Source organism: Aquarana catesbeiana, linkage group LG05 (assembly GCF_042186555.1).
Source record: "Aquarana catesbeiana isolate 2022-GZ linkage group LG05, ASM4218655v1, whole genome shotgun sequence".
Taxonomy (NCBI): Eukaryota; Metazoa; Chordata; class Amphibia; order Anura; family Ranidae; genus Aquarana; species Aquarana catesbeiana.
Window position 1 is genome coordinate 49981258 of NC_133328.1, and position 19202 is coordinate 50000459.

The 19202-nt window shown below is 42.4% G+C and overlaps 1 protein-coding gene across 5 annotated transcripts in view; it reads right to left on the reverse strand.

The window, feature by feature from the left end:
* The window catches only part of ST8SIA6 (ST8 alpha-N-acetyl-neuraminide alpha-2,8-sialyltransferase 6), a 222968-nt gene extending 204758 nt beyond the window's left edge, over positions 1 to 18210 (reverse strand). For 4 of the 5 annotated variants that reach the window (XM_073629720.1, XM_073629721.1, XM_073629722.1 and 1 more), the window contains exon 1: positions 17998 to 18210. In XM_073629720.1, coding sequence (XP_073485821.1) covers positions 17998 to 18089 — 92 coding nt within the window. In that variant the 5' untranslated portion in view covers positions 18090 to 18210. The remainder of the gene's footprint in view (positions 1 to 17997) is intronic. The other variant, XM_073629724.1, reaches the window with a different exon arrangement.
* Between the last annotated feature and the right edge of the window lie 992 nt (positions 18211 to 19202).

Consider the following 19202-nt stretch of genomic DNA (forward strand, 5'->3'; position numbering starts at 1 on the left):
CATGAATTACTGCATCAATGCGGCGTGGCATGGAGGTGATCAGCCTGTGGCACTGCTGAGGTGTTATGGAAGCCCAGGTTGCTTTGATAGTGGCCTTCTGCTCATCTGCATTGTTGGGTCTGGTGTCTCTCATCTTCCTTTTGACAATACCCCACAGATTCTCTATGGGGTTTAGGTCAGGCAAGTTTGGAAACTGCTGGTGTTGGTCCACTGTGTTTTATCAAATCCAAAGTCAGAGCAGCCCTCTACCAGGAAATTGTAGAGCACTTCATGCTTCCCTCTGCTGACCAGCTTTATGGAGATGCTGATATAATTTTCCAGCAGGACTTGGCACCTGCCCACACTGCCAAAAGTACCAATACCTGGTTTAATGATCATGGTATCACTGTGCTTGACTGGCCAGCAAATTTGTCTGACCTAAACCCCATAGAGAATCTGTGGGGTATTGTCAAGAGGAAGATGAGACACGCCATACCCAACAATGCAGAAGAGCTAAAGCAACCTGGTCTTCCATACCACCTCAGCAGTGCCATAGGCTGAGTACTATGCCACGCCATATTGATGCAGTAATACATGCAAAAGGAGCCCTGACCAAGTATTGAGTGCATACTATAATGTACATGGAAACACTTTTCAGTAAGCCAACATTTCTGTATTAAAAATCCTTTTTTTTATTGGTCTTATGTAATATTCTGATTTTCTGACACACTGAATTTTGAGTTTTTACTAGCTGTAAGACATATTCATCAAAATTAAAAGAAAGAAATGCTTGAAATATATCACTCTGTGTGTAATGCATCTATATATAAAATATATGAGTTTCACTTTTTGAATTCAATTACTGAAATAAATTAACTTTTTGATTAATATTCTAATTTTATGAGACACACCTGTATATACAGTATACACATACAAAGCAGCAGCTAGTTTGTGGTGTGGTTCGGTCTGATCAGTCCAGTGATCATGCCCTGATCTTGCCAATTCACACTGTTCCTTGTTTTTTTTTTCAAATGTTGCTGAGATGTTACACAGACATCTCGTAAAATTCAATTGCTGGCCATGTGGTGCGAGGCAGTGGATTGCATCACAATGTGATTGATTTAGACCTCATGCACACGAGACGCTGGTGCAAACTCTGCTGAACACAGGTTTTTAAAAGCTGAAACCAGCTTTTAGAAATGCCCGTTTTGCCGAGTTTGCATGCCGCATTTAGCCGGGTTATATTGTTAGTCCAACTGTGTTAGCACTCCAAATTTGGGGTTCCTAGCACCAAATGGCCCCGGGATATGGGGCCCCAAAGTCGGGTCGCAAAATGTCAAGCACTTCTGCAGCAGAGAATGACATTTTGTGGCCTGACATTGTCCATGTACACAGTCTCGTTTTTTGGCGTTTTTAGGCAGTTGCGTTTAACCTCGTTTTTCCAGAAGCAAAAAAATGGGTTCAGACGCAAAAGTTTTCTAAGTTTCAGATGCCAAACGTTTGCGTTTATAAGTGTTTTTTACAGCCTGACTTTGGGGCCCCATATCTCGGGGCCACTTTGTGCTAGGAACCCCACATTTGGATATGTTGTAGTGCTACTTCCACTGTGTTTGCATAACCAATTTGGGGTTCCTAGCACCAATTTCCCCCGAGATATGGGGCCCCAAAGTCAGGCTGTAAAAAACACTTATAAACGCAAACGCGGCTAAACGAGGTACTGGCGTTTAGCCGCGTTTGGCATCTGAAACGTAGAAAACTTTTGCGTCTGAACCCATTTTTTTGCTTCTGGAAAAACGAGGTTAAACGCAACTGCCTAAAAACGCCAAAAAACGAGACTGTGTACATGGACACATAGGATAACATTGAATGAGTTCAGGGGCAGTTGAAAAAAGTGTCCAACTGCCTCTGAACACGAGTTTAACAGCGTCTCGTGTGCATGAGGCCTTACTATAGGCAAACAGACTGTGCACTTTGCAGGTGAAGCTTTACTTGGCAAAGAATACCCAATTGCATGTAAGGAAAATTAAAAAGACTACATTTTTGCTCGTACATACAGTGGCTTGCGAAAGTATTTGGCCCCCTTGAACTTTTCAACCTTTTGCCACATTTCAGGCTTCAACCATAAAGATATAACATTTTTATTTTTTGTGAAGAATCACCAACAAGTGGGACACAATTGTGAAGTGGAACGAAATCTTTTGGATTTTTGAAACTTTTTTAACTAATAAAAAAATGAAAAGTGGGGCGTGCAAAATTATTCGGCCCCCTTGCGTTAATACTTTGTAGAGCCACCTTTTGCTGCGATTACAGCTGCAAGTCGCTTGGGGTATGTCTCTATCAGTTTTCCACATCGAGAGACTGAAATTCTTGCCCATTCTTCCTTGCAAAACAGCTCGAGCTCAGTGAGGTTGGATGGAGAGCGTTTGTGAACAGCAGTTTTCAGCTCTTTCCACAGATTCTCGATTGGATTCAGGTCTGGACTTTGACTTGGCCATTCTAACACCTGGATACGTTTATTTGTGAATCATTCCTTTGTAGATTTTGCTGTATGTTTGGGATCATTGTCTTGTTGGAAGATAAATCTCCGTCCCAGTTTCAGGTCTTTTGCAGACTCCAACAGGTTTTCATCCAGAATGGTCCTGTATTTGGCTGCATCCATCTTCCCCTCAATTTTAACCATCTTCCCTGTCCCTGCTGAAGAAAAGCAGGCCCAAACCATGATGCTGCCACCACCATGTTTGATAGTGGGGATGGTGTGTTGAGTGTGATGAGCTGTGTTGCTTTTACGCCAAACATATCGTTTTGCATTGTGGCCAAAAAGTTCGATTTTGGTTTCATCGGACCAGAGCACCTTCTTCCACATGTTTGGTGTGTCTCCCAGGTGGCTTGTGGCAAACTTTAGACAAGACTTTTTATGGATATCTTTGAGAAATGTCTTTCTTCTTGCCACTCTTCCATAAAGGCCAGATTTGTGCAGTGTACGACTGATTGTTGTCCTATGGACAGACTCTCCCACCTCAGCTGTAGTTCTCTGCAGTTCATCCAGAGTGATCATGGGCCTCTTGGCTGCATCTCTGATCAGTCTTCTCCTTGTCTGAGCTGAAAGTTTAGAGGGACAGCCAGGTCTTGGTAGATTTGCAGTGGTCTGATACTCCTTCCATTTCAAAATGATCGCTTGCACAGTGCTCCTTGGGATGTTTAAAGCTTGGGAAATCTTTTTGTATCCAAATCCGGCTTTAAACTTCTCCATAACAGTATTACGGACCTGCCTGGTGTGTTCCTTGGTCTTCATGATGCTCTCTTTCAACAGAACCCTGAGACTTATCACAGAGCAGGTGCATTTTATACAGAGACTTGATTACACACAGGTGGATTCTATTTATCACCATCAGTCATTTAGGACAACATTGGATCATTCAGAGATCCTCGCTGAACTTCTGGAGTGAGTTTGCTGCACTGAAAGTAAAGGGGCCGAATAATTTTGCACGCACCACTTTTCAGTTTTTTAATTGCTAAAAAAAGTTTAAAATATCCAATAGATTTCGTTCCACTTCACAATTGTGTCCCACTTGTTGGTGATTCTTCACAAAAAATTTAAATTTTATATCTTTATGTTTGAAGCCTGAAATGTGGCAAAAGGTTGAAAAGTTCAAGGGGGCCGAATACTTTCGCAAGCCACTGTAATTAGATGGAAGTCAGCAAAGCTTCCCTTCCTTTGCTTGCAAGATGCGCGGCCTTTAATAAATCAATAAATAAATGCCTTTAATAAATCAACCCCATTGTATTGCATACATACTTTCTTTTCAACAAACAATACCCTCGCCTGATGAGGTTGCATGCAGACGACGAAACGCACCGGGAGGGTCTTCCAGTGACGTCGCTTTGGCATGTTGAATGCAAATCGGCTTTCCTAGTTTCAATTTCTTTGGCTGGAGTTAAAAAGCATCCATGTAAGTGCAATACAATTTTATTAAAAAAAAAAAATCATAAAATTACTACACTATAGTAGAGGCTTCCCCATTCTCTCTCTCAATGCTTCAGATGTTTGGCATTAACGAGTGTTTTTAAAGGGATGGAAACATTTCCACAGACCTTAACCACTTGCCGACCGCCTAACTGTAAATTACTAGCTGCCATAACCCCAGTATTTTTTTTTTAGTTAGGTGGTTGGGTTTAAGATAAAAGTGATTCCAGCGGTGGATTTGCCATGGGATCACTTTTATAGGTGGCGGGAGAGGTGCCCCCCACCGCCGCTTCCCACTGGTTTCCAAGCTTACCGGAGCCGTCAGTAAGCCCGGAACTAATCCGGTGTAACCGATGGTTAGGCAGGAAGTTGAGTGAGGGCAAGATAGTCCCCATAGGCTCTATGCCCTTGGAGAACCAGAGCGACCTCCGACGCCACATCTGGTCCTCGGGCAGATAGACAGGGATTTTTTTTTTTCTTAAAGTCAAAATTACTTTTTTTTTCCTTTTAAAGGTAAATGAGAGATCTGGGGTCTTTTTGACCTCAGATCTCTCAATAAAGAGGACCTGTCATGCTTTTTTCTATTACAAGGGATGTTTACATTCCTTGTAATAGGAATAAAAATGATAGAAAAAAAAATGGGACAGTGTAAAAATAAAAAATAAAAAGTAAAATAAATAATAAAAAATATGTAAAGCGATCCATCCCTCCGTGCTCACGCAGGAAGCGAACGTATATTTAAGTCGCAACTGCTTATGTAAACGGTGTTCAAACCACACACAAGGTTTCTCCGCGATCGTTCGAGCAAGAGCAAAAATTCTAGCACAAGACCTCCTCTGTAACTCTAAACAGGTAAACTGTAAAATTTTTTAAAGCGTCTCCTACAGAGATTTTTAAGTACCGTAATTTGTTGCCAGTCCATGAGCGTGCACAATATGTTAGGTATCTATTTACTCGGCGTAACATCATCTTTAAAATTATACAAAAAAATTGGGCTAACTTTATGTTTTCTTGGGTTTTTTTTATTCATTAACCACTTCCCACCCGGCCTATAGCGGATAGACGGCTGGGCGGTGGTTGCATTATCCTGATTGGACGGCATATGATGTCCAGCAGGATAATCCCTAGCCCGCCCGCGGGGGGCGCGCAGCATGGTGATCGGGGGCGGGATGTGTCCCTCAGACACAGAGCTTTCCCCGTTCGCGGTAAACAGCCAATGAAATCACAGCCAATCACATGTGACAGGAGACTCGGAGGCGCGCATGAAGCGTAAGTGGCCGGCATTGAAGTGCTTAAAGTGTATTTTTTCCAACACAGATCACAACGGGGACATTTTGTTGGTTTGTTAACTATTACGAATAAAGTCCTGCAGCTCACAACAACCAATCACATCACCATTCCTCCGTTTAGAGCAGCCTAGACAATACTGTAAAAGGTGAATTCCGATGTGGCTCTTGTGGGTTCTGTGGCTCTTTGCCTGATCCCATGAACCTGCCTGTAGGCATTGAGATAACCCAGACACTGATCTATAGTGAAATCATATTTTCTCTTCTTTAATAAGGCAGAGAGCACAGCCGCAATGATAAGCTGTAACCCAGAGCAAACACTCATAAATCTCAGCAGTCAGAGGCAGATAAATATTTATATTTAAAAATTCAGACTAAATAAGGTTTCCCTGGAGCAGAGAAGGAAATACAAGTCCACGGCAAAGTATTGATTATTCTCACATCTTGGAAATATTGGAAATTCACAATATTTTTTTTTTTTTGGAGCATCCCAAATAGTGGGGGATTTTTTGATAATGACTCAGATGGTTGCCTGTCCAAGAATTGATTCCATTTCTATCGTAAATGATTCCCAATTCCTATATATCAGGAATATGCAATTAGTGGACCTCCAGCTGTTGCAGAACTACAAGTCCCATAAGGCATAGCAAGACTCTGACAGCCATAAGCATGACACCCAAAGGCAGAGGCATGATGGGACTTGTAGTTTTGCAACAGCTGGAGGTCCGCCAATTGCATATCCCTGCTATATATTATAATGGCTGAAATAGGTCCAGAGTTCATTTCAAGTGTGCTATTTGCATTTGGAATGCATTTGACATCAACAGATTCCAAATGCAAATAGCACACTTGAAATTAACTCTGGACCTTTTATCTTCTCCTTGTAAATGGGATAATGAGGGAATAACACACACCTGGCCATGGAACAGCTGAGCAGTCAATTGTCCCATTACTTTTGGTCCCTTAAAAAGTGGGAGGCACATATAAAAAATGTTGTAATTCCTAAACCGTTCACCTGATTTGGATGTAAATACCCTCAAATTAAAGCTGAAAGTCTGCAGTTAAAGCACATGTTGTTCATTTCATTTCAAATCCATTGTGGTGGTGTATAGAGCCAAAAAGATTAGAATTGTGTCGATGTCCCAATATTTATGGACCTGACTGTATAACTAATAAAGCACCAATGCCAGATCATACAATGATTGTCAGCTCTTCAGCTGGGTGTTTAGCCCCTGTGCATCAAAACCTGGCATTGTTGTGTGCATGGGAGGCACATGTACAACATCCAGCCCTACTGCCAGCAGCCTGTCACAAATCTGTAAGAAGCTGAAATATGCAGCGACCGGCTCCCGGACTGCACTCTGCACTTCTCCTCCAACCCCCCCCCCCCCCCCCCCCCCCCCCGGTTGCTGAAAACACAGGGATTTGATGCACAGAAGATAAAGGGCCTGGGGGCTGGCTCACACCAGATACAGTCCAGCGCAATTTTATTCTGCATTAAAAACACATGGACAGTGTTTAACCACTTAACGTCCGGAAGATTTATCCCCCTTCATGACCAGGCCATTTTTTGCAATATAGCACTGCGTTACTGGCAATTGCGCGATCATGCAACGCTGTATATAAATTAAAATTGATGTCATTTTTTTTCCCCACAAATAGAGTTTTCTTTTGGTGGTATTTGATCACCTCTTGGGGTTTTCTTTTTTTTTTTGAGCTATAAACAAAAGAAGACCAACAATTTTGGAAAAAAAAAAAAAAAAAAACAATATTTTTTACTTTCTGCCAAAAAACACATCCAATTAAAACATTTAAAAAAATCAAAGTTCTTCATAAATTTAGGCCAATATGTATTCTCCTACATAAATTTGGCAAAAAAAAAAAAAATACCAATAAACGTATATTGATTGGTTTGCGCAAAAGTTATAGCGTCTACAAACTATGGGATATATACTGGAATTGTGTATTTATTTTGTTTATATATTTTTTATACTAGTAATGGAGGCTATCAGCGACTTATAGGAAGACTGCGATATTGCGGAGGACAATCTGACAATAACTGACACTTTTGACACGTTTTGGGAACCAGTTACACGAATACAGTGATCAGTGCTGAAAATATGCACTGTCACTGTACTAATGACAATGGCTGGGAAGGGGGTTAAACATTTAGGGTGATCAAAGGGTTAAATGCGCGCCTATAACCAGACTTTTTGTGTACACAGTTGGGTTGCTTTAGTAAAACTGGAGAGTGCAGAAACTGGTGCAGCTCTGCATAGAAACCAGTCGGCTTCCAGGTTTTTTTTTTTGGTTAAAGCTTAGTTGAACAAGCTTCAATTTAGAAGTTAGAAGCTGATTGGTTTCTCTGCAGAGCTGCACCAGCTTTTGCGCTCTCCAGTTTTAGTCAATCAACCCCAGTGGGGTGTTTTCACTAAGGGATGTGCTGGATTTTATTCCCTGCTTTGCAGGGACACAAACTCCAGCACATTCCCGCTGACATGACGGAGTTCTGCTTTGTTTCCATATACAGAGCTCTGTCCACTGTGTCTCCTTGGCGATCAGCGGGTGCTGGCAGTCATTCATTGGCTGGCACCCACTCATCGGTTTTGGCTGTGACTAATCACAGTAGAAGTGTCATGCTGGTGGCGTGCACGAGCACCCCTACCTGAAAAAAAGCAGAATCAGGTATTTATATGTGATTCTGCACAGAGCGGCCACCCTGTAGCAGTAAATCTACAATAGGGCAGTCATTAACTGGTTAACATGGATTCCAATGGCCTTAATACACATCAGTGCAGTGTGTTCCAGTGCAGTCAACAAGAACGTACTGCAATATTTCTGTATGGAATGCATCTGGAATGTGACAAAATGCATCAAAACTGCACTGGAATTGAGAACAACTGAGAAAAAAAAAAAGCTCTGGAATGTATCAAAAACGTATAAAAAAAAAAACGCACATGCAGAACGCATACAAAATGTAGAAATTGTGGGTGAACCAGCCCTAAGGTCACACAGGAGTTGATTTACTAAAACTGGAACGTGCAAAATCTGGTGCAGCTCTGCATAGAAACCAATCAGCTTCTAACTTGAACAGCTTGTTCAGTTAAGCTTTGGCAATAAAACCTGGAAGCTGATTGGTTTCTATGCAAAGCTGCACCAGATTTTGCGCTCTCCAGTTTTGGTAAATCAACCCCATAATTACACAGAATACATACTTGCATTTTTCCATCATTATCATTTTCTGTTCTTTGTTATGTCCATGTTATGAAAACGTATCATTTCTGTGTTTTTTATTTTTTTAATTTTATTGAATGATATTTTGTATCAAATTTCTACAAACAAGGAACCCGGCTACAACTCCGGTGTCTATGGGTGGACGTTAAAGAGGAACTGCAGTCTGCTCACATAATTTGTAATAAAAACATCTTTGCCATTCTGACAGTGGCGGTGCATCCATTATGGGTGCTCGGGCGCCGTCCCCTTTCTCCAGCCACCCCCCTCTGTGTAGAATGGATAGATTCATGCATTGCATGAATCTATCTATGGTCGCTGTAGCCAGCCCCTATTCAGGCGTCTGGCCCCTTTTTGGATGCCGGGTGCCTGAATTATAGCGGCAGGGGGTGTTTTTTTTTAAAGCACCTGATTAGAGCCATATGCTCAAATAGGCTTAAAAAAAGGTGGACTGCGAGCGTAAAGCATTGCGCCCGCAGTACACCCAGGTGTGCTAGCAAAGCAAATTAATATTTGCTTTTCTTACACTGAACCGCCTCTCAGTCAGGAGGCGCGGATCTAATACCCATCACCTGATTGGCTGAAGGCACAGGCACTCCGATTGGACGGAATGGAAGAAGAGACGCACGGGAGGACAGAGAACCATGGAGGACACAGGAGCCGTCACCTGACCTGCTGCATTTCCCACAGCTCGCCGCCATCACCCGCCACCAGGAAGGGGTAAGTATGTGCCGGTAAGATGGCAAGTGGGGGGGGTGTCACAGAGGCTGCATATGGTGGGCACAGGCTGCATCTGATGGGCACAGGCTGCATATGATGGGCAAAGATGCTGCATATGATGGGCAGAGAGGCTGCATATGATGGACACAGAGGCTGCATATGATGGGCACAGAGGCTACATATGATGGGCAGAGAGGCTGCATATGATGGGCACAGAGGCTGCATATGATGGGCACAAAGGCTACATATGATGGGCAGAGAGGCTGCATATGATGGGCACAGAGGCTGCATAAGATGGGCAGAGAGGCTTCATATGATGGGCACAGAGGCTACATATGATGGGCACAGTGGCTGTATATGATGGGGCACAGTGGCTGCATATGATGGGGCACAGTGGCTGCATATGATGGGGTACAGTGGCTGCATATGATAGGGCACAGTGGCTGCATTTTATGGGGCACAGTGACTGAATTTAAGCACACAGTGGCTGCAATTGATGGCATAGTGAGGCTGCAATTGATGGGTTTTTTTCAGTATTTTCCCAAATTTTTAAGTTTGTTTGCCCCCACCCCCCAAAAAAAAATATTTTGCACCAGCCGCCACTGCATTCTGAAGCTTCCCTTCAACCACTTGGCATATTATTTTATATATACTGTGATTCTGTACTTGCCAAATATGCTGCAGAAATCTCCCCCCACTGAGTCTGGCTGCATCCATTTTAACTGTGGGCAGCTGAAGCTGCTGCCTGTTCTGCCAACATTGTTGTGTGACAAAATCACATCGAAATTGCATCAAAACACTCCTTTAAAAGTTGTGCAAAAGCTTGTCGCCCAAAGAGAAACAGGAGCTTCTTTTGAATGACAAACATGCATAGGGTAGCTCATTAAAGTGAATGGGCTGCCCTATGCGCGACATGTGAAAAATGTGTGCAAATCGTGCTTAAAAAAATCTGAGAGATCTGAACGCGGCCTAACACCTTGGTGAGAATTACCAGTTTGCAAATGCTGTCCGGATCACTAATGATCTCCCCCCGTAAATGTGGTGTCAGCATCCTCTCTTCCCCCTCTCCACTCACCACAGCCAAGCATACATGTTTATGGCACAGAGGGTTTTCATTTCAAGTCCATTCACACCAGATGCGTTGGCACATTTTGTAGGGCATGTCAGTACAAGGATGTGAGTGAGAGCAGGTCACACCGGTGGGTTGCGCTGATATTCACTGGTTTGCCGTGGAAAAATTAAAGAATAGCAAGCCCCCCTGTTTTTTTTTCTGCATGACACCCCGTAACAAATGTCGGTGCAGCACAATGCACAGGAGGAACAGCTGGCCAGCACATGTTTGGCTCCTCTGCCATAGACCCTTTGCATGCTTCAGGATGTCAGGAAAAATGACGATGGTAAAATAGAACGCAGCGCGCCAGCGCACGTGCGCCTACCTGTGGTCAGTGCATACATTGCGCTGTGAATGGACTCTTATGCCTCGTACACATGATCGGATTGTTGGCCAACAAATCCGTGGAAGGGCATTGGCTCCAACTTGTCTTGCATACACACGGCCACACAAATGTTGGCCAACAATTACAAACATAGTGACGTACTAGACGTACTAGGAGCCGATAAAGAGGAAGTTCAATTGTCATGCGCCACCCTTTGGGCTCCTTCTGCTAATTTCGTGTTAGTAGAAGTTTGGTGAGTGTTGATTTGCGCTTTTCTTTTCACATTTTTCGTTTAGCGATTTTCAGTTAGTTTCTGAACGGCCGTTCGTCAACCAGACATGTCGCGGAATCGGAGGAGATAACGTGTTATTTATTATTGGCCTTGGAGTTATTGCTTTGACATTATTTTTTTGTTTGAATAATGATTTGATTTGGTATATTTTCTATATTTTTGGATGCATAGAATGCACTTTTTGGTTAAGTTCTATTGGCAGATAGCATGTCTAATTTTATTTGTTTTCTTTTTTTAATGCACATTAAAAAAAATGTGTAGAAAAATACTTGGCTGTGTTTTACTTCAAATGACAGTTTGGGAGTAGGCAGATACATTTAAAAAAATACAATGTAAAATTGACAAGGGACACCAACATAGTTGTATCTTTGATCTTAAAAACTACGGGATAATGGTGTTGTGGTAACTTGCCCAAATAAAAAACATAAAAATATTATTCTTGATATCACTAGAAAAAAAAAATAACTCCATCAAAATCACCAGCAAAGCAGCTTCATTATTATCCCATTAAAGAAGAAGAGAATTGTGCGCTGCATTTCGAGATTTCATAATTTGCCGCGTCACGAATGTTAATTCTCCATTACGAACGCTCGTTTACAAGACCGACCGCTTCTGGCTCGTCCTTGCTTCCGAGCATGCGTGTTTGTACTTTGGACTTTTGTCCGACGGACTTGTGTACACACGCTCGGAAAATCCCACAAAAGACATTTGTCAGCGGAAAATTTGAAAGCCTGCCATCCAACATTTGTCCGCGGAAAATCCGACAACAGTTGTCCGATGGAGCGTACACACGGTCGGATTTACCGCCAACAGCCTGTCATCGAACATTTCCCATCGGACAGTCCGATCGTGTGTACGCGGCTTAAGGGCCGGCTCATGCCAGAACGAGGTGCAGTCTGTGTGCGTTTCTTGCGCCACATTCAAACGCACTGCCTTTGTGATCTGCATGCGGGTGCCAATTGTATTGTTATCGGCACCCCAAACACACATTGCAAATGCATGTTGGTGCAGTGCATTTTTAAAAGTAATTCAAGCACTACATTTTGCGCTGTCCGGTGCATTTTACAGCCCCTGCATATGAATGGACTGTCAAAGTACATCGCACAGGAATGTGTGGAAATTGCATGGGAAGGAGCGCGTTCCCATGCAATTCGGCTGTGAGCCCCGCTACACTCAGATGAGAACCCAGCCTCATGGAGGGTTACGGCATTCCACTCATTATATCATATCAGATGTTAAAGACTGCAAATTTACCTGCAAAACATTATTGGAAAAAAAAGTCAACCAAAGTCCAAATCGATCATTGTAGGATCGGGCGAGGTTCACATCCAACATCTGGGGTGCGTTACGTTAACGCATGTGGGCACAACCACACATTAGGCTCGATTCACACCTATGCATGTTGCTTTTGAGCGTTTTTGGAGGTTTTTTTTTCATGCTTGGCACGTTTCTGAGCAGCGTTTTTGTAGCGTTTTTGCCGCGTTTTTGCCGCGATTTGCGTTTTGCGTTTTTTTTTTTTTTTTTCATTTTTTTTACAATCTTAAAAAAAAATTACAAAAAAAAAAAAAAAAAAAAAAACGGCAAAAACGCACCAAAAACGCTGCAAAAACGGTGCACTTGCGTTTTTGATGCTTGTCCATTGAAATCCATTACATGCAAAACGCTGCTTTTTGCATGAAAAAAAGTCCCCGACCCTTTCCAAAAACGCAGAGATACAAAAAAGCATTGATGTGAACATGTTCTATAGGAACCCATGTTAAAAAATTCCCATGCATTTCTGCAAAATGCAAAATGCATCAAAAAACGCGCTAGTGTGAATGGAGCCTTAGGGTGTGCTGAATAGGCAACACATTCATAATAAAGGGAGAGACAACACACCTCAAACATGCCAGAACACGGACCTGAGCCTTTTCTGTACAGCGAGTTTAAGTGATTGTAAACGATCACCTTGTAAAACAACCCACTCGGTTTAAAACAGAAATGAAAGGCAAAACTTTTGTATAGATTTAAAAAAAAATTAAATACCTTTTTCCCGTTTTTATAAGTGATCACATTCCCTCTGTTCTCAGCTGCACAAGAGCTGGGGAAGGAGAAGCATCAGCACACAGAACTCTCCAGTGACTGGATATGTGTGTGTATGTGTGTGTGTGTGTGTGTGGGGGGGGGGTGTCAGGACAAGTCTCTGATCATTGGAGGAGAGCAGGCTGAGTTCCCAGCACAGCCAAAAGACTGACCACGCTGTGCTTTTATGCTTAGTGTGGTCAGTTTTTGATAGAAAAGCAGAGGGACTAGCTGGGACACCAGGGATTTCATACAAAGGAAGCAATACAAAGAGAACAGGAGACTTCTCCATACAAGTACGTGGTACAGTAGCCACATATCAAGAATATGAAGTGTTTAATGTGTTGCCTCATGTTGCACTGAACTACTTTCCCCATAAGTCGAGATCAATTCGAAAACAAATCAATTATTCATCAACGTGTAAATGGCAACCATAGTGCTGGCCATACATGTAATGATCTGATTCAATGAATATGGAAAATATTGAACGGCTCTGTGAAGTATTGAAAAGACACACGTGGTGTCAGCGATCGCTGAAGAGTAAAACTGATGGATTTCATTTGTTAAGTGAACTTGATTGTATTTCCAACTAGACAGTAAATCTATCAATAATATGATCATATATGACATCATTCCGTGTATTACCACCACTAGTCTCCATACACAGAACAATGATACATACAATTATATTGCTGATAGAATTAGCCCTGGTTCACACCAATGAGATTTCTCATGCAATTTGACAGTTCCAAATCGCATAACAGAGTAGCACCCCATTAGCAGCAATGGAACCAATCAAAGCAATGCGACAAGTCGCAGCAACTTTGAAAAAGGTTCCTGCGTTACTTTTCTGAGATTTCATTACAACTTGCATTGACTTCTGTTTAATAAAGTCACAAACTGCAATGAAATCGCACATCAAAATCGCACTGATAGGCGGCATTGCACTGCAGTAGCTGCCATTTCAAAGCCGCACTGGTGTGCACCAGGGCTTACTGTCCGATTGAAAATAGAAGTGGAAGATTGAAAAGACCATTTGATACATTAGGCCCCTTTCACACCAGTGACCTATCGGGTTGGCCCATCTGTTTTTCAGGCGGATCCGATCGGACCACCCATTGTTCTCTATGGGGCAGCGGATGTCAGGGGATATGTGTCTGTTGTCACCCGCTGGCATCCGATCAGATTGGTCCGTCCGTTTTTCAGGCGGACCCGATCGGACCACCCATTGTTCTCTATGGGGCAGCAGATGTCAGGGGATATGTGTCTGAGCCACTAAAAGCAGATGAATGGGGATACGTTCACCATCCACCAGGCGGATCGAATGAAAATTGGCTGGAAATGGGCAGGCAGTCCATTTCTATACGACCGCCCCATAGAGAGCAGTGGGCTGTGTCTGTGTCTGCTCTGCATAGAGGAGAGGACACAGACCCGTCATCCACCTGCTCAGCGATGATCAGCAGAGAGATCCCCCAATGAGCAGGTGGATCCACTTGGATGTATAAAAGGGGCCATACACTTACTTTCACACAGGACCTGCTCATTGGAGGATCTCTCCACTGATCACCGCTGAGCAGGCAGATGACAGGTCTGTGTCCTCTCCACTATGCAGAGCAGACACAGACACAGCCCACTGCTCTCTATGGGGCGGTCACATGGAAATGAAATGCCTGTCCGTTTCCATCCGATTGTCATTCGATCCATCTGCAAAGGTGTTGCATCGGTGTGCGGCTGTCCAGGACTCTTTCTTGCTTCACTGCTCTCTATGGGGCGGTCAGATGGAAATGGACTGCCTGTCTGTCTTCATCCGATCGTCATCCCATCCGATCGACGTGGCAAACATATCCCCATACGTCTGTTTTTAGCGGACCGGATGCCAGCGGGTGATATCCGCCACCCCATAGAGAACAATGGGTGATCTGATCGGGTCCACCTGAAAAATGGACAGGCAGACCCAATCGCTCCACGTTAATATTGAATAATCGACTTTCCTACAATCTGACTGAAGGATATCTGAACAGAATCGGAGAATATGATTGGATCTATGAAGTAATGAAAGGACGCAGGCCGTTCCATTGATGGATTTCTAACAAAACTGATCGATTTCTTTGAAATATGTGATCAATAAGTGTATGTTATATCAAACAATCCATTCAATCTTCTGATTGTATTTCTAATCAGTAAATCTGTCTACAATATCAGATATAAAATTGGCCCATGGATGACCACCAATGATTTTATTGATGATGTTGTTGATAGGTTTACTGTCTGATTGGAAATACGACTGAAAGATCGCTCGATGTGCCATACGCTTAACAATCATATTGAATTTTGGATTTTTTAATTATAACAAGAATAATAAATAAAAAATATTCATTTAAAAAAAATATAATTTTTTTTACATTATAATCATAATCATAATAATAATAATACATGTAACGATCTGATCGAATGGTTCTTCACAGAATCAGACAATGTGATTAAATCTATGAATTATCAAAAAGAATTATCAAAAGATATCAAAATCGATGTGATCAATCGATTTTGTGCAAAACTGATCGATTTCATCAAAATTATTCTGATCGATCTCGACAGAAGTTCCAAACGTAGGACAGTAGAGAGATTGATATGATTGTTAATGGTGACCATACACTGAATGATTTTTATACACAATGGAATTCATGATCAATTTACTCTCTGGCAGAAAAATATGATTGGAAGATTGACAAGATCGTTCGATGCGCCAAATGCTTATTAATCATATTGACATTCCTGTGATAGGATTATCCATCACGACTAACTTCAATTAATTGATTGGTATTATATACAATTGTATTATTGATCAATTTACAGTCTGAAAAAAAGAATATGATTGGAAGATCGAAAAGATTGTCCTATGCCCCATACACTTAATAATCATATCGAATGATCTACATTCCTTTGATAGGACTATCCTTCAGAAACCCATCAGGATACCTTTATTTCAATTGATCGGTTTTATATACATGTGTATTATTGCTCAATCTGGGAGAAAAAAATATATAATTTGAAGATCAATACAAACGTTCGATGTGTCATACAATCATATTGAATGATCTACATTTCTGTGATTGGATTATCAATCTGATCAGAATAACTTCAATCCAATTGATTGGATTTATATACAATCTTATTTTTGATCAATTTACTGTCTGGGAGCAAAAAATATGATCGGAATTTCGATAAGATTATTATACACACCATACACAGAACAATCATATTGATTGATCTACTTTCCTACAATTGGATTGTCCATCAGGACCGATCCGAATAACTTCAATCAAATTGATTGGATTTATATAAAATCGTATTATTGATCCATTTATTGTGTGGGAGAAAAAAACAGTTGGAAGATCAAAATATTGTATCTATCATATTGAATAATCTGCTTTCATGTGATTGGATTATCCATCAGGACCTATCAGAATAATTTCAATTCAATTGATCAGTTTTATATACAATCGTATTATTGATCAATTTACTGTCTGGTAGAAGACATACGATTGGATGATCAAAAAAAATCATTTGACGTGTCATACACCTAACAATCTGATCGAATGATCTATATTCCTATGATTGGATTATTCATCAGGACCAATCAGAATAACTTCAATTAAATCAATCGGATTTATAAACAATATTTTCATTGATCATTTTACTGTCTGGGAGAAAGAAATATGATTGGACGATCGATAAGATCATTTGATGCACCATACACATAACGATCATATTGATTGATCTACTTTCCCACAACTGGACACTACTGGGACTGATCGGAATAGCTTCAAATTGATCGGATTTATATACAATCATATTATTGATCAAATGATCTACATTCCAACAATCTGATTTTTTTCCCATCAAAACCAATTGGAATCATTTTAGACAGATTTCCAAACAATCCTATTGTTGATGAATTTACTATCTGGGAGAGAAAAATACGATGGGAAGATCGATAAGATCTATGCCCCTGAATGATCTCTGTTCCTATACAATGGAATTTTCCACCAAGATCGATCACAATCGTTTCAATAAAATTGATCAGTTTTATATACAATTGTTTTATCGATCAATTTACTGTCCAGGAGCAACAAATATGATCATAAGATCGATGCCCCCCCCCCCCATACAATCAGTGACCGTAGAAAATGATCTCCGTTCCTACGATTTAATTTCCCATCAATATTGATCAGAATAGTTTCAATGAAACTGATCAGTTTTATATACAATTGTTTCACTGATCAACTTACTGTCTGGGAGCAAAAAATACGATCAAAAGATTGATAAGTTCGATGCCCCCCATACACTCAGTGACCGTATCGAATGATCTCCGTTTCTACGATTGAATTTTCCATCAGGACTGATCAGAAGAGTTTCGATGAAATTGATCAGTTTTATATACAATTGTTTTATTGGTCAGTTTACTGTCTGGGAGCAAAAAATAAGATCAAAAGATCGATAAGATCAATGCCCCCCCATACATTCAGTGACCGTAGCGAATGATCTCCGTTCCTATACGATTGAATTTCCCATCGTGATCAATCAGATTAGTTTCAATGAAATTAATCAGTTTTATATACAATTTTTTTTTTTTTTTTATTGATCAATTTACTGTCTGGGAGCAAAAAAAAAAGGTCGGATGATCGATAAGATGATCGATAAGATCGATGCCCCCCATACAGTGCCTGTATTGAATGATCTCCGTTTCTACTATTTAATTTTCCGTCAATACTGAACAGAATAGTGTCAATGAAATTGATCACTTTTGCTGGAAATCGATCCGTCTTTTGGATAATCTATAGATCTGATCGGTGAAGAATTGTTTGGATCGGTGTATAGAAGCTTTCTCGGGAAGAATTGTATCTCCGGGGTTGAGTTTCTGGGGTAGGAAGGCAACCAGCACACGTTATAGCACCAACCTAGGCTGGGGCGAGGTACAGGCGGATGGTATGTGATGTATCGGTGATTCCCCCTCCCCCATCCCCGTACCTGTACCGGGGGGCCTCTCCTATGGCCAGCCAGACGGTGATGAGGACGAGCAGCAGGCTGGTGCCCAGGAGGATGAGTCCGCTCCTCCGCATGGTCTCCGCTCTGCCCGGTCCTCCTCCTCCTCCTCCGCCGCCCTCTGCCCACCTGTCTCCGGAGCACAGACAGCCTGTGTCTGCCCGACCATCCTCCGCCCACCCCGGCCGGTCCTCCTCCTCCTCCCCCCCCCCACCCCCGGCTCTCCTCCCGGGGACACGGACCACCTTCCTCCGGTGCCATCATCCGGGAGGAGGAGGGGGCTGTACATCGCTCCATCACCGCCACCGACCGAGGACCGCCCCCCTACTATTCTAAATATACCGCTACCTGCCGTATACATCCCCCATTCATATGCAAATTCCGACTTTCTGGTAAAAGTCAGTATGCAAATCAGTTCTGGGTGTGGCTACTAATTAAACAGATTGGGCTAGACACGTTTTAACTCTCCCAACCAGTGCTGCTGGGACAAGGTCTTCTATAGCCCAGGGCAAACATGCCAAAACTGCCCCCCCCCCAGATGTTTGAGCGTTATGGGTCAGCAAATAAACCCCCCCCCCCCCCCAAAAAAAAAAAAAAAAAACAATTGAGTATGTTTATCCTCAAAGCATAAATTCCCCCTCCTTCCAGTACAAATCTGATTCCCCTGCTGAAATCCCCCCAAGCAAAAAATCCCCCCCCCCAAAAAAAAATCACCCCTCCTAGCATAAATCCTATACCCTTCAAATCCCTCAAATTTCCTCTCCGAGTACACATCCTCTCCCCCTCTCCTACTTCAAATCCCCCCTCTTATCACAACCCTCCCATCTCCCTCCTAGCTCAAATCTCGCCCCCATCTCCCACCTAGCTGAAAGACCCCCCACCCCCCACAAAGCCAACACAAAGCCCCCTAAATCACCACTCCCAGCACACAGCCCCAAATTTCCCCTCCTACAACAATTCTTACCCCCCAATCTACTCGTGCCCCCCCCCCCATTTAACATGATACCACAGTACCCAGGGCAGCCACCCCTCCTGCCCACCCATTCTCCTGGCCCTGTTCCCAGCTGAAACCCCAACATGCATGTCCACCTAGGGAGTCCAGGCTACATTTACACCTGCGCAGGGCTGGGACAAGGGGAGGGCAGGAAGGCGGTGGCCCTAGGCACTGTGGTATCATGTAAGGTTGGGGG